The sequence below is a fragment of the Chaetodon trifascialis genome, chromosome 12, assembly GCF_039877785.1.
Source record: "Chaetodon trifascialis isolate fChaTrf1 chromosome 12, fChaTrf1.hap1, whole genome shotgun sequence".
NCBI classification, from domain to species: domain Eukaryota; kingdom Metazoa; phylum Chordata; class Actinopteri; order Chaetodontiformes; family Chaetodontidae; genus Chaetodon; species Chaetodon trifascialis.
The window spans coordinates 15729843-15744827 of NC_092067.1; the positions used below are offsets into that span (position 1 = coordinate 15729843).

Genomic DNA, 14985 nt, shown 5'->3' on the forward strand with positions numbered 1-14985 from the left:
TTCCTAAATGACATTGCATTATCATCACAAGGACGTCAGACTGTGTGCATCCTGGTGTTAGAGAAAAGGATTGTTTCCCCTATCTCTCCTTCAGCAGAGCAGCCCAGCTGAAGGTCCTGTGCATGCAGCACAAACTCTCTCTCTCACACTCACACACACACACGCGCGCGCGCGCACGCACACACACACACACACACACACACACACACACACACACACACACACACACACACACACACACACACACACACACACACACACACACACACACACACACACACACACACACACACACACACACACACACACAAAAGCACCTTAAACCAACACTGCTGCAACTCCTCCCCCTCTGCCTACAGCCACCACCCCTGCATTGCTGGAACTGTAACTCCTCATCAATTCCACAGAGAGAGCACATAAAAACTTGTTTTTCATTAAATGCGACTGTTTAATGGAGTGAGCTGAATGAAAAACCATACCGAATCGTTCAAATCGTTACACAATGGCCTGTTTCTGTTTCTGCGGTTCACTTTAAAAACTGATTTTAAACACATTATTTTGACATCTTGGATGTTGTCAGCAGGTTAAAGTGCATGTTTGCGTATCATCTTATTCAACTCATCTGAATCCTTTACAGTCTGACATGTTTGTCGTGTGACCCCTGACCTATGAGCTCCTTGTTCCTGACATCCAGTGCCATGTTTCTCAGAGCGGTGGCAACCGAGCACACCACTCTGTCGTTATCCATCCGCAGCAGCTCCACCAGGATGGGCAGTCCCTTCTCCTTCCGCACTGCTGCACGGATGTATGCTGCAAACTAGAAACACAAAAGCACACACACAGATTAAACCTTCAAAAGAGTCTTGATGCCACACAGGAAAACAGACATCTTGATGCTGCATTTTAGCACAAGTGATTCCAAGTGTAAAACTGACGTCAGCTTTGACTGACACAGAGGAGGTGAGCTGTTAAATCCTTTTAAACCAGTTGAACAGATGCTTTGTTTCCGACAATATCACATTTAACAGTGTGCAAAAAAACAAAAGAGGATGTGTGTCTTTGTTTGTGTGTACACAGATACACAAATATTGGTGCAGTACCTTCCAGTTGCCAGCTGACAGGTTCTGGAGGGACCCAGCGGCGCCCTCCAGAGTGGCAGGATTTGAGCTCTCAGCCAGCAGTGTCAAATAAGGCTTAACCACCGAAGGGTGCCACAGCATCTCTGCCCCCTTGGGAGACTTGGAGAAGCCAGGGATGGGTCCCACACCGTCCCACTGAGTAAACAACCACAGTGTTTTAACATCGATAAGCAAAATTCAGACACCAAATGCATTTATTTAGATTTGTAAAAGTTTTGGACTAAGGAGGATCCAATTCTGATCAAGCTGAGCTCAGACTAACCTTCTATTTCTATGCTGAAGTTTTGTGAATAGCTTTGCTTGAGCAACACGCCTGTTAAATCCAACTTATTAGACATTATTGTGCACTTGACACTGAAACAGGACCCTGTTCCTATTTAAATCTGCACAGATTCTGATGCTTAGCTTCATTTTTTTCTTCTTTTACCAATGAGTGGTGAGTTCTTATATTATTATGTTGCTCAAAGGCATCTTTGTCTCTTTCTGTCCTTTCACTTGTCAGTCTGGTCCAACCATTATACAGCGTTTTGTTCCCCGTGTACAAAACACAGCTTTTGTGTAAACCCTTCATACAAAATAACATATTTGTAAAGAGGACTTTCGACAACATAAAAGCATGAAAGACCATTCAAAAATGTAGAGTAGTCCACTCAGCCACACTGTACTGAATCACACTTTTGTGACAGACGATTTCATACTTCTGAACAGTAGTTTATGTGTTGAACAAACGTTGATAATGCTAACTTTTCACTGATCTGAGCCTCAGTTTAAAAGCCCCATACTCACTGTCTCTTCCTGTGAGCTCTTTTTTTTCTTCTTTTTCTTTCTGCTCCAGCAGCTGGAATCGACCTCTTTACTGGGCGAGTCGCTGCCCAGTAAGCCGTCCAGCTCCTGGCCCCCTGTGAGTCGGGTGGGGGGCATCTCCAGCTCCAGACGATATGACAGGTTCCTTAGAGTGCAAATACAGTTCTCCACAATCTGACGGCAGGCAGAGGGAGACAGGGCTTTGGGTGGGTAGTTATAGCAGCAGCTTTCTAAATCACCATGACAAAAGCTTCACTACAATAAACTGCGTGCAGCACACTACAGTATCTACAGCCAGTGTGTGGTACACAGGCCTGCTATTTACAGCGTTACAAATCAATTAGCTATGAAATGCAAGGGTCTCCAGTTGGAAAGAATATCTGGACCAGAGCAAATAGATTTCATTCCACACTGTTTGAGTGCTGTGCAGGTTTTACCGCAGATAACGTCAATGAGCAGATGCATTACGACACAATTGAGACGCGATCTCCACATCGCAGACAAGCTATTTGACTTTTAATGTCTTTAATGGCGCACAGTGATTTAATTTCTGCTGCTGTTATTGAAAAATGTCGATACATTGTAAACCAGGCCACTGAGCTGGTCTATCCGATTCTGAATGTCTGCTGTTTGATTTGGGTAAGAAAGTACATGAAAGACTTGCTGAGAGTCAGACATTAAAATGATTCAAACAGGGTTAAGTGGGATTTTTCCCCAGAGCCTGTTATCATGTGGTAGCATGTTTTCCTCCTAGCTAAGTGTGTGTGTGTGTCTTAGTGCGTACCTTGCTGTCGAAGTCAGAAGTGTTTACACAGGCTTTGATGACATAGAGTAGTGAGTCAACTAGGCCCTCACAACTGCGTATCTGTTTTCTGGCCTCCTCACCAGCTGAACTCAGGTTCCTTTTAAAAAGAACATCACACAAACGCATGCACGCACACACGCACACAGACACACACATGCACACAAATGAATTAGGCCTTTGATTCAGGGCTTTGCTCAACAAACAAATGAGCATACCCAAATACACAAAAAGGCAGCTGTGTGTTTCTCTGTGTGTGTTTCTGTGTGTGTGTGTGTGTTCTACTTGAATGTGTAATGTGGGTTTTGCCATCCCAGTACACCATCCATAATGTATGAAGTGTGTGTGTGGTCTGACTGAAGTCATTATAGCACTTTGCTGAGTAAATAAAGAACTAAGTGTGCCTGCACACACAAACAGCCATATCTACACATGCAAAGAGATACACACACAAACACGCACACATACTCAGTTCAACTGGCTGTCACCAGTTAAAGGCTAAACTCCTCATACGCCACAATGTCTTCAAAGGAAGTAGCCTCAGGAGAGAATCTGGGAATATTACATCATTGACTGTGATAGTCTATGAAACGTACATGGCTAACCAAGACAGGTTAAAATACTAGCTTTTCATTAAAATGTGCATGATAACAAGTCTGTCCTCTGCACTTTGTGCATTAAGACCATTATTTATGAGAAAATACACACCGTTCTATGTGATAGCCACGTGAATGTGACTCATCACGGGTCTCTAAAAATGTCTAGAAAACATGTTTTTTGTTTATGTTTGTGGTGGGTCACTCATTACATACAGCATTACATTTTCTTCAAAGGCAACATGAACATAGCTATTTACAGTATGACCTCCAGCCACACTGGATGTAATAGCACCAGTTGTCCACCTTGGGGTGCTAGTGCCAAGTGTGTTCTTCAGGTGGTTACCTCAGACAGCCGGTGGTGTTCCTCAGCACCAGGGAGGAGTGGAACTTCAGCTTGTGGTCGTCGTCAAAGGTGGAGCTGCTCCATCCAGAGTGAGGGATGATCACAGTGTTGGTCAGAGTTGTTAAGGCGTCCCGGATGATTGTCATCTTGACGGAGTCACATGACGACAGGTTCCACAGCACCCCTGCGGAGACACCCACATGCAAACTTGTGCATTGAGAAGACAAGCATGTGAACCCCCAGTTATGTCAGCTGTCACGTGCAGTTAGGGTAAACCTACAGAGATACCAACAGCTTGGCCTTTTAATAGCTGAGTGTGTGGATGTGTCCACAGACACACACACAAAAACAGATTCTCTCTCTTTGTCTTTCTCCCTCTCTCTCTCACGCACACACCTAAACCATGCGAAAGTACTTCACAAACAAACAAAACAAGAGCTCTACCAAGGCATCAGACGTTCACATCAAATTTCATCTCAGCAGAATATCCTCGGAGCGAAGATTATTAGCTTGAAATGAAAAAAAGAAGGGAACAAGAAAGAGGACGGGGCGGAGATCCATATGGCAAAGGCTCAGTCATTTGAAATGATACCATCGTTTCACTCGATTCAAATATACTTTTGGTAACCACTGATAATCATGCACATGTTCTGGCAGCCTTTGATGCTGCATCTGCCGAGGATTAGTCAGCATGTAGCATGTTCTTCTAATTAGTTGCCCCTTGCTGCTAGGCTTATACTAAAGCACGGGCTGACTTCTGCCGGGCACCAGCCACCTTGGAGGAGGCTAATGCTGCCTGAGCTGGAACTTGCTGTAAGATGAAGGGCTACCTACAAAAATGCAGCTACAATAAAACTACAAAGTGCATGTACAGCATGCGTGCCAGTGATCCAAATATGACGGCCTCATGACTTACTTTTATTCACAGAACATGATCTCTGTGTGTGTCTGTACCTCGTACAGGAAAACGCCTCAAAACTAATCACTGACTTCTTCTTTCTTAACCTCACTGTTTATTTTCTCTCAGCATTCAGTTCCCCCTCTCTCTCTCTCTCTCTCTAATTGAACCAAAGGAGACAATAATAGTCTGTAATATGGCCCAGGAGCCCAGTTCAAACACACCGCTGGCAAGAAGCTATATAGACAGATACAGTATGCGTCTGCCAAGCAGCGTCTCTTCCAGCCATTTCACTTACCATTATCCTTATTAACACCACATCAAAGTGCTTTAAAACCAGTAAAAACCATTAACTGAACGTCCATCATTTTATTTTGACAAAATATCAAGACAAAACTGAGAATTAAGTGACTTGGCTATGAAAAGTTAGTATGCAGCGTATGCTTCTTATCAGAGCTTGCCAGCAGTGTACGTGGGGCTGCATGTCGAAACACTAGCATCAGGTGGGCGAACGTCTTAGCTCTACTCAGGCAGTGGGATACATTTCAATCAAGTCCTACCGTGGTGATCCTGCTCTGCTCCTTGCGCAAGTACGCTCAGGTCTGTGTTTACCTTTCTCACGGGACACTTGGACACACAAGGATTGCCCTGAAATAGGACCACTATTGCGCCAATAACACATTAATTCTCACGCCTGCTGACCAACCTCGCTGGTCCTTTTACCTCCACAGTCTGCATCCCTCTCAGGCAAGTTCCTCCACACCCACTCTAATGTCAATTTGTTCAACATTCTCTGCAGGATTTCAGACCGCTCCAATGGAGGCAGTAGTGTGTCGGAGAAATCAACAGATGAATTCACTGAGCTGTGACTGACAGCCCTGTCAGTGGTGCACCACTAGCGGCAATACCCATAAGTCATATCTGACAGTCAGATGGAGCAGACCTGTATGCGTGTGCGCCCTAAACTGTGTTTGCCGCACCGTGGCATGTTCTCAGGTGCCTTGGCCTGGCTTTGAAACACTGGCCTGACGTAAACACTATTGTGACATCAGGGCCAGCAGCCTATCCAGAGCTAAGCCCCAGAGAGCACATGGAGAGGGAGAAAATATGAAGCTTGTTAGAACGTCTAACAGCTATTGAAGCATTGATCCAGCAACCAACTGAAGTGAAAACTGGATGGACATTTGCCTGCCTCCGCTCACGTTATCCACAACTGTTCACTAGTTTTGTATATTAATCAATGATGCCACCCCTTTATTGAAAGTTTTCTAATTTCGCCTGCTCTTTTTCCTTTTCTTCTGCCACAAGCAACTCTGCAAACTAACAATGCCAGTGCAAAGAAACATTTTACAGTACCAGTTGAAACCTTTTATTAGGCATACTCTCATTCTTATTATAAGCATATAAAGACTCTGCTTAAACAGATTCATAGTGGTATGAAAATGTCAGTCTGAATTACAGATTAGAGGTTAGGGTTAGAGTTATAATCTGAGACCCCTCTTCCAGGACAGACATGTAAGATGTGATGTGTATAGAAGAAAACAACAAGAAAATTGTAAAGCATCTCAACCTGTAATTTTAGTATAATAGTCCATCATATCCAACTACTTCAAAGTTACCTTCTCTACATGTTACTGTATAACCTGTTAGCTAGCAAGCTAGTCACCAAAAAGATGCTTCTTTCCCAACACAGATTCACCACAGTGTATTTTTCACTGTTAATGCCAGAATGCTCAGTTTCTCCATGTTTCTAATCTATGTGCTCACTCACCAAGCTTAAATACAAACCACGACTACCTCTCTACCACACACGCACAGATTAAATTGATCTTTTATAGGTTGATTCCCAAGAAGTCGAGCGCTACTTTGACAACCTTCATCTCTTAAACCACAGGTCAGCATGTCATCGACTTTGTGAGGTGCGGTGAGTGGGTGGGCATTTACTTCACTCTGTGAGAAGCTGCTGACCATTCAAAAGCTGCCCAATTTATTAACCTTTCAATTTTTGCGAGTTGAACTGGAAACTTGTCAATGCTGCATCGACTAAAGCTCAGACGAGCAGCCTGATGTGTGCTTTTGAGGTTAGTGGGCGTCTCTAATTTTCTCCCTGCAATGGAAGTCAGTGCATTGCTGCTTACAGCTATAAACAGATTTATTTCTGGATCGAAAATAGTTTCTCATTTTCATATGATCAAAAGGTCTTAACCTCCTCATTCTTTGCTCTCAAACAAAACAAACACAGCAATCGACACCAGCACTGGGTTTCTGTATGCTGATGCTACTCTGCTAATCTTTGTGTAAACCCAGAAAACTTTTCCAAAGAAGTGTTAGTTTGACAAACTGGAAAAAAAAACAGTTAAATAGATGGAGTACTACATTTTTCAAGTTCACCAGTTTCCAAAAAAACTATACTTTTGATCTGTTAGATCAAACAATATCTGACCAGACCAAAAAAAAAAAAAAAAACCAGGATGGTGTTAAAATATGTAACCTTCACTGTGTAGTTGTTTCATATTTCACTGTTCTGTATGTAGGTCAGAAGGATTAGAGTTGTAAAAACAGGTTTTAATCTTAATGAGTTTGCCATTTTGCTAAAGTGCAACTGACCCCAAATGTAATTAAATTTGGCAAGTTCTTAAATGCCATCAAATACAGCGCTGTGTGTAAATACCACGACACTCGCTGCGGCTCAAAATCTCCACAAAAGAATGAAGCGTTTCCGACCAAGCCCTAGTATGACTGCAGTCCAGTGTGGCGGTGGACGGTAGTGTAATAGTACAGGAGGAAGATGATGATTAAGAACTGGCTCAGGTACTTTTGATAGCCCTACTGCTTAACCAAACAAGATCCAGAGTTTTGTCTTTTCCAGTAACAAATGGAAAGTATAGATCACTGCACTCGAGTTTGCCAAGTCAAGTCAAGATAAGGGGAGCAATTTAATATCTAACACTGGGTAACAAAACACTGCCTTTGTGTGTGTGTGGGTGGGTGGGTGTGTGCGTGTGCCAGTTTCAGGTGTCCCAAGTATATGGAGGCAGTGCTGTGAGGCTTGGCCTTTTGATCTGAGGGGCTGTTTGAGGACAGAGCAATAACCGCAACAGCTGCAGGGAGACGAGGCAGGTAAGGGAGCCGAGGTTGTGTTTGTGTATCCCCACAACACGACCTCTGACCTGTAACAGGGAGGGGGACTGCTCTTACAGCTACTTCTAATGAAGCACAGGTGACACCTGGACCTCCCAGCGGTGTCGGCAAAGAGCAAGGGACACAAAGGGAGCCCCAAAAGCTTCTCAAGCTAAGTTCTGGCTCAGAAGTTTTGACAAGAGTGATGCTGCTTTCAGAGGAGTTAGAATTCATTTATGTATACTACTGGCCAAACAGCAAAAGCAGACACGAGGTGAGTGAACGATTGCTGTCTGAACCACTTCAAGCTCTGGTGTGGGATGCCCTTGTCATCCAGCTGAAAGCTCTTTATGTGGATTGTTCTCATCAGCTGTAATTAACCAGAGGTGATGCAGCACTGCTGACCTTTTCTAATTGCTCCACATCCTGGGGCCTGAACTACCAATTAGCCGCAGCACACTCTCAGACTAGTGGATGGAAGGTAAAAAACTTAAAAACAGAGCTCACATTGAGGCTGCTTACTCTGATTGGGCAACACGTGTCTGTACAACCTTTAGAGATTTGAACAGGGAGGGAGCAAAGAATTTTTTTTTTTTTTTTGTGGTTTTCAGCCATTAACTCCCATGTACTTAATTGTGCTATAAGCCAAACACAAAATGAGCAGAAACAAAATGCTTTTTCAAAAAGTTGATTATTCTGTCCTTTGGTACGTGTTAAGCAAAGTAAACACTCAACTGAAACAGGAAACTGAAAACAATCCCCTCCTGGACAACATACAAAGGCTCCAGAGTGTTGTGTTCGTACTCTGGTTGTATTGTTTTCCTTCGAGGGACCGCTGGACCGTAACCCGAGACCATGTTAGAGTGTGGGCTGGAGTCGAGCTCAAACAGCTGACTCAGCCACCTGGGAGCCAAATGCCTTGGCTTGCTTATTTCTGTAGTGCTCCACCCTGATCCTAAACAACATGGATTTATACCCTGTTTGCAGAGCTTAGTGATCACAGTCCAATGCAGAGAGGAGGAGACAGACAAGCTGACTGTCAGCGACGGTTGTTTTCAGACAGAGAAGGAGCTAAATCTCTCTGCATATGAGCGCTGCGGAAATGTGGCTTCATTTCTTTGCACCTATAATAAGCAGCAGTGACAGCAGTCGCAGCAACTTAAGGAAAAGCGTGTATGACTGTGTTACTACGAAAATCATAATCTTAGGATTGACCACGTTAAGCAGCCTGTTTAACCGCTTAGTCAGAGTATCTTAATTCACTTTTAATCCCTAGGAGCAACACTGTATGGTTAGCCATGACAGGCAGCACCAGATAAACATGAACTACATTCAGAGACCACATCATCAGTCATGAGCAACCAGACCAACGCAGCGCTGTAACCAGCCCTCCTGAAACACCCCAAGGTTTGTCAGGTAAATAATTCAGCGCCTTCTGCACAATGTTCCCGTCCTGCTGTAACCTCACGACAGACAGCCTAAGGATCTAATGTAAAAACAAAAACAAGATGATTACAAAACAAAGGGGGTGGTGCTGGAAAACAACGGCACTGGAATGAGTCGCTTAATCTTTTAATCGTTTGACCAAACATTAGACAACCACTTTGGTTTGATTAATCAGTTAAACCTGCAATACCTGACTCTTTTGGCAGTTGTGAACACAACACTGATGCATCATCAGCTTTTCAGTTAATACAGTGAATTTGTTAGCAAACAGTTGCATATTTAAACATCCAGCAGAAAAACTTAATCATTAATTTCAAGCTATGTTTGTGTTCGCCTGAATAATGTAAGTCCAATATTCACTCTGTGCTTTGGGAACCATGAGACTCTTTAGCTGCTGCTACGCTACCAGCTAGCCTCTAACTGTCCGTCTCCTGTTTGGTGATGAGCAGGTGGTGTACAGTAGGTTTATAGAGCTCTTTTCACTGAAAACAGCTGCCTGCTGCCGTTAAAAACAATTCCATAAAGAGCGGTGAGAGTGAAGCTCGACAGCTAAACATGAGCTGATGCTCATGATGAAGCTTTGTGAAGCTGTGGAGCAGCAGATTCAGGTGACTGTTGTTCTCACATTATCATTTGATTTGTTATTAAAAAATATATTGATTATGTAAAAAAGGTCAAACATTCTCTGCCTCCAGCATCTTAAAGGTGACGATTTGCTGCTTTTCTCTGTCTTTGGATTTGATGTAACTAAACTCTGGAATATTGTGATGGAAATTAGTGAAGAAATTAATTATCAGTTCAAACTGCACATGAGAGGAGGAATAACTTTGCATTCTTTAATGCCACATGGAGGAGCATCGTTATGTGGAGGAATGTAACAATGGGGTGGAGGGATGAACGCTACATAATGCAGGAGAAACCATCAAGCTCAGAATTCATTTCACATGTGCAGATCTGTTCTCCACACACGCTGACTTACCTGTGACAAGCTCCCGCACTTCTGCATCTACAGTCTTTCTCAGCAGGCGGAGCAGAGCTGGAATCCCTCCTGCGTTCCTCACAGCAGTCTTGTTTTCATCCATAGATTTGCCATAAACGAGGTTCCTCAAAGCTCCGCAAGAGTTCCTCTGGACCTCGAGGACCTTGTGGTCTAGTAAGTCCACCAGATGTTTAATTCCTCCCAGTCGACACACCTATGGACAATGTGAATGAGATCACACACCATTATCAGGTGGGAAAAATATTCTGGCCACAAGCAGCATTTTTTTTTTTTTTTTTTTCCCAGCTTACGCTCTATGGAGGGAGAACTCATGCATTTATTCATGTAACAAGAGAATCTACACACAGGGAATTTATTCATACCAGAAAAAAATAAATTATTTGGAAAAGTAATGCTAATCCATGGCCATCGAAAAAAACCTTAACCACAGGAGATGGTACAGTAGGTTGACAGACTAAATTTACATTTTGATCTGAAGAAAAGAATCAAGCTACAAGGTAAGAACAATTCTATTAAAATAAGCTTCATGCTTTTTATTGTACAGCATGAATCATTTTGTGATATACTGGCACTTGACATCTGAGAAAAAAAACCCCACATTCTTCAAATCTAATCTTAGTCTTAATCCTCTTTCTGTGCCTTCTTATCAAAAGCTCAACTTCTTTCACCCAAACACATTACGGTGAGAGAGGACGAGCTTGACCTTTAAGGTTTGGTGAGAAAAAATAAAAAAAAGATCTTTTTTTTTTCTATTCAGTTTCTGCATGCTATGGGTATTTTATCGTTGGCTTATGGCTTGAGTGAGTGTTGTGAATGTGTCTATGTGAGGGAATCTGCAGCAGAAGGGTCTGCTGAGCCACTGTGTCTCGCTTTGGACACACTTTTGGTACATATATAATTTGCGCTGTCTACACCAAAATAATTTCTGAAGTCTTGGAATGTGTGCTAAAAGTGCTAAAAATAGGCCCTATCATGCAACAGCCCACACCGAGATTAGCCAGAAGATTTGGCAGATTAGCTACAAATGAACTGGGAGGCAAAACCAAAAGTGAACCAAACTTGCTTATAATCACCCGCTGCACATGAAAGCTGTGAGTGTGCACAATTACAGAACGTTTGCAAGGTCAGGCTAAAATAAGAATGTTGGTCTGTAGACGGTGATGCATGATTACATGTAAATTCAATTGTTCGCCTTTGATTTTTGAGTACAATGCAACAAATAGTTGTAGCTTCCAAAATAAAACCCTGGTTATAATAAACTGCAGCATTCCTTTAAACATGAAGCAACTGCCACTGATGAATGCACAAAAAGTCTCCAAAATGTGTAAGAATTACATTAAGTTAAGGTGGTTTGAGTACAGATGTTGACAAAGTCATTCTCTTTGACACAGCGTGGGATCAGTACCTACCTCTGCCTTAACCCGGTTATCGCCATAGCACAGGTGCTGCAGGTAGGCGGCTGCGTTAGCCTGCACGGAGGGGAAGTGGTGCTGCAGCATGTGAATCACCTCCGTCAGCTCTGGGTCACGCCATGCAAATTCTCTAGAATTACAAGTGGGGTGCAAAGGTATCAGCATGACGACAGGGGCAGAAAAAGAAACGCAGGCACAGTTTCCCTCAAAATGAATACTTCAGCGCCTCAGGGCAAACTGATAAGCCCAGGAAATGACATTCACATCCGGTTCTATATAACAATCCACTTTGGTCACACTTGGATTACTGCTTTTCTGTACGCAGTACACTGAAGAAAGGAGCGAGGAATGTATTGTCTCCGGACTGCAGCTGAAATATACTTAGGAACCATTTTTTACTCTCTAAAGTAAATAAAAAAAATGCTGCTTATACCAACTGGCATGTTACTTATCAACATTTCTTTTGTCTTCTTATTTGATGAAGAAAACATAATTAGCAAAGTAAGCAGCTTCCTACATGGATCCAAAACTAGTTGCAAAATAAGATTACCAGTGTTCGAGTTGTGGCAGACATGCTATTAACTCACTAGCTGTGTTTCCATATCATAATCTACATTTTGAAGTACTGCATTCAAAAAGTTTGATGGAAACAGCAAAATCTGAAAAAAAAAACTCCTCAATTTCGCAAAAATGTTTTCACACTCCCATGAGCCAATGCTGAAAAACATACAGGTGGATTTCCCTGGATACAAATCCTGTCAAATCTTCCAGGGGAAATGTACTCCTGGTGCACTCAAATGAAGTAGTTACACTACAGCGACATACATGGGTGTAAAGAAAGCTCCCAATGTGCAAAGTCAGGGGTTTACTGCAGAGGCCAACCCACTTTCTATGCTCACATGTGTCTGTACGACAAGAGCAGACGCAGCACTTCAGTATATGTGAGAATCTATTGTTATGTGGCCAGGCATAGTAGAGCCAGCTCAAAGGCCGGAGCTGCATGTGACTACCAGGGGGCTCCCTGTTTGAATAGTAAGAGGAGACTGGTGTTGACCCAGCAGAACAGGGATGCCTTATAAGCACATGAAGTCCCTTTGGATGACTGGTTCCTGCTACACTGGACTGATTACTAACCACTGACTACATTAGGCAATGTAGAAACACAGCGCTACAGTAAAACGTGAGCAGTGCTTACCTGGGATCCTTCTGAATGCTGTCTATGGAGGGAGAGCGAGTGGCACCGTCATCCATGACAACAGCCTGACGAGCGTAGTTGGGATCGGAGGGCCGGTACTGCGCTGAGCGATACGGGTCGGCATAGGTGGCTGCCGTGTTGAGAGCATAGTTGTTTCTTTGGTAGATCATGGCACTGCGCTGACTGGGTGTCCGCTGGAGACTCCCCACACCTGGGGGCCAAAATACAAAACATTCAGGAAAAAGGTTTTAAGAGAAAAAACACACACGAGCCAACAAAACCATGTGAGTGGAGATTAGCAGCATTCAGACCTTTTCAGCTAAACTCTGAGTCTTGCACGCCGGTAGCATACAACTTTAAACCAAGCTAAAATACAAACATGCGGCCGTTCCGACAGACTCAGCAACTTCTAAAATCTGGAACCAATTAATGACGAGGATAAAACACAGCTCCCATGGTTCCACAAAGCAGAAGTCCTCTTCAAGGGGCGGTTCACTCGTTGTTTTGTTTTCACAAGATTGTGTTAAAGCAGAGGGATCCTGCTGTTTTCAAAGAGGACAGGAAGCCTCAACCTGCTTGATGATCCACAAATCCTTTCCTCGCCGCGCTCTCAGTCCTTTGCACCATGGTATTCTGAGGCTAACTTTGCCAAACACAACAGAGAGGCAATGGTAAACTATGACCAGGTCCAGAAACAGTCAGAGATACACTACTAAAGCGGAAGCATCACAAGCACAAACATGCAGAGAAGCCATCCTTCCGGTCCAATATTTAGCCTGACAGCATCTCGCTTCAGCCATCTTTCCTCTTTCATTTGCTCCGAGTGATATTAGGACCTAGTTTTTTTAACACAATGGGTCACAAACACAGAACTGCATAAACAAGCGCTTTGGATTTAGCCCTCCTTCTCACCCGAGCCACGTGATGTGTGGCAGCATGACTGCTGCACCGGTCAGATCCCTATCAGCCTACCAACAGCACTGAGCATGTGCGTGCTCAAACTCCCTCCTCCCAGAAGCCAAGACGTCAACTTGTGGTGCTGCTCCAAAAACACAATTTCTCACATCAGTGCATTTCTGTGTTGGGCAACAGCACCATCCTGCAATATGTTTATCTACCAATGTAACCTAACAGAGCCAAAGACACTGCAAGACAAATTACAATCAACATAGTGCAGCTTGGCAGTTTTAGCAGAACTATTTGGATTCTATTCCTTATCTTTTCATGCAAGGATCAATACTTCTACTTAACATAAATATCTCCCACTCACACAAAAAAGTACAGTACAAGCTTCATGAAAAAGCCAAAGAATGCACGGAAAGCCTGTGGGGGAAAATGGCCCATTCAAAATTAATTTCTAAACATGACAAAGAAAATGCTGGGATCAAATTGGATTTTTCCAATGAGGTAGCTCTCACAAAGACTCCTTATTGAACACCATCCCTCCAGATCCACCCCACTCGCCTTTTCTCAATATAGCTGGCATAAACACATTACAGTGGCTAGTCTGGGGGCTTCTTCACAGCATCAATAGCATTTATTAGTGAACTTATCGGTCTAAGCAGATCTCCTGTGTGCCAAGAAGAAGGCTGAATGAAGTGTGCATGTGTGTGTGTGAGTGAAAGCTGAGCATGTGTATCTGAGGCAGGAGCGATGATGAGATGAGAATGCCAACATCCGAAGAGCTGGAAGGCTGTGGATGCGGGTAACCAAACTGTCCCCTGGCCCCTCCATCCTTCTTCTCATTCTCAGTGTGACACACGGGTAATGGACTCCTTTGTGGCAGGATGACATATCAGTACCTGCCTATTAACTCATGTCTCACCCTTTCTGTCTGACAGTGGAGAGAGGAAGGGAAGGGAGGCAGGGAGGGAGAGGGTGACACAGAGGAAGGAATATAGAAAGCAAGAGAAAAAAAGCAAGACAGAAAGACAGAACATACGTAGTGCTAAAGGGCAGATGGACAGAAAAATGGTTTTCTCTAAGAGTCAAGGGGCCCTAGATTACATGAAAAAGACTGAGAGATTTGAGGACAGAGGGAGAACCTGCAATAGATACAAAAACAAAGCGCTAATCTTGAGCTGCATGACTCCACAGCAGGAAGATGCAGAGACAGCACGAGAAAAGAGAAGAGTGTGATGTGTTGCCAGTACGCTCAAAACACAAAGGCTGCAAAGAATGACCAAAATAACCATGATCTTATTTAGAGTATCATAGAATATAATAT

General features: G+C 43.4%; 1 protein-coding gene across 7 annotated transcripts in view; it reads right to left on the reverse strand.

The window, feature by feature from the left end:
- pkp4 (plakophilin 4) overlaps positions 1-14985 on the reverse strand; it is a 73872-nt gene that overhangs the window by 6251 nt on the left and 52636 nt on the right. For all 7 annotated transcript variants that reach the window (XM_070975940.1, XM_070975934.1, XM_070975933.1 and 4 more), the window contains 8 exons: positions 12759-12969; positions 11561-11693; positions 10131-10344; positions 3688-3871; positions 2728-2845; positions 1926-2117; positions 1101-1274; positions 667-817 (listed from right to left, as the gene is read on the reverse strand). In XM_070975940.1, the coding sequence (XP_070832041.1) occupies positions 667-817; positions 1101-1274; positions 1926-2117; positions 2728-2845; positions 3688-3871; positions 10131-10344; positions 11561-11693; positions 12759-12969 (1377 nt within the window). The remainder of the gene's footprint in view (positions 1-666; positions 818-1100; positions 1275-1925; positions 2118-2727; positions 2846-3687; positions 3872-10130; positions 10345-11560; positions 11694-12758; positions 12970-14985) is intronic.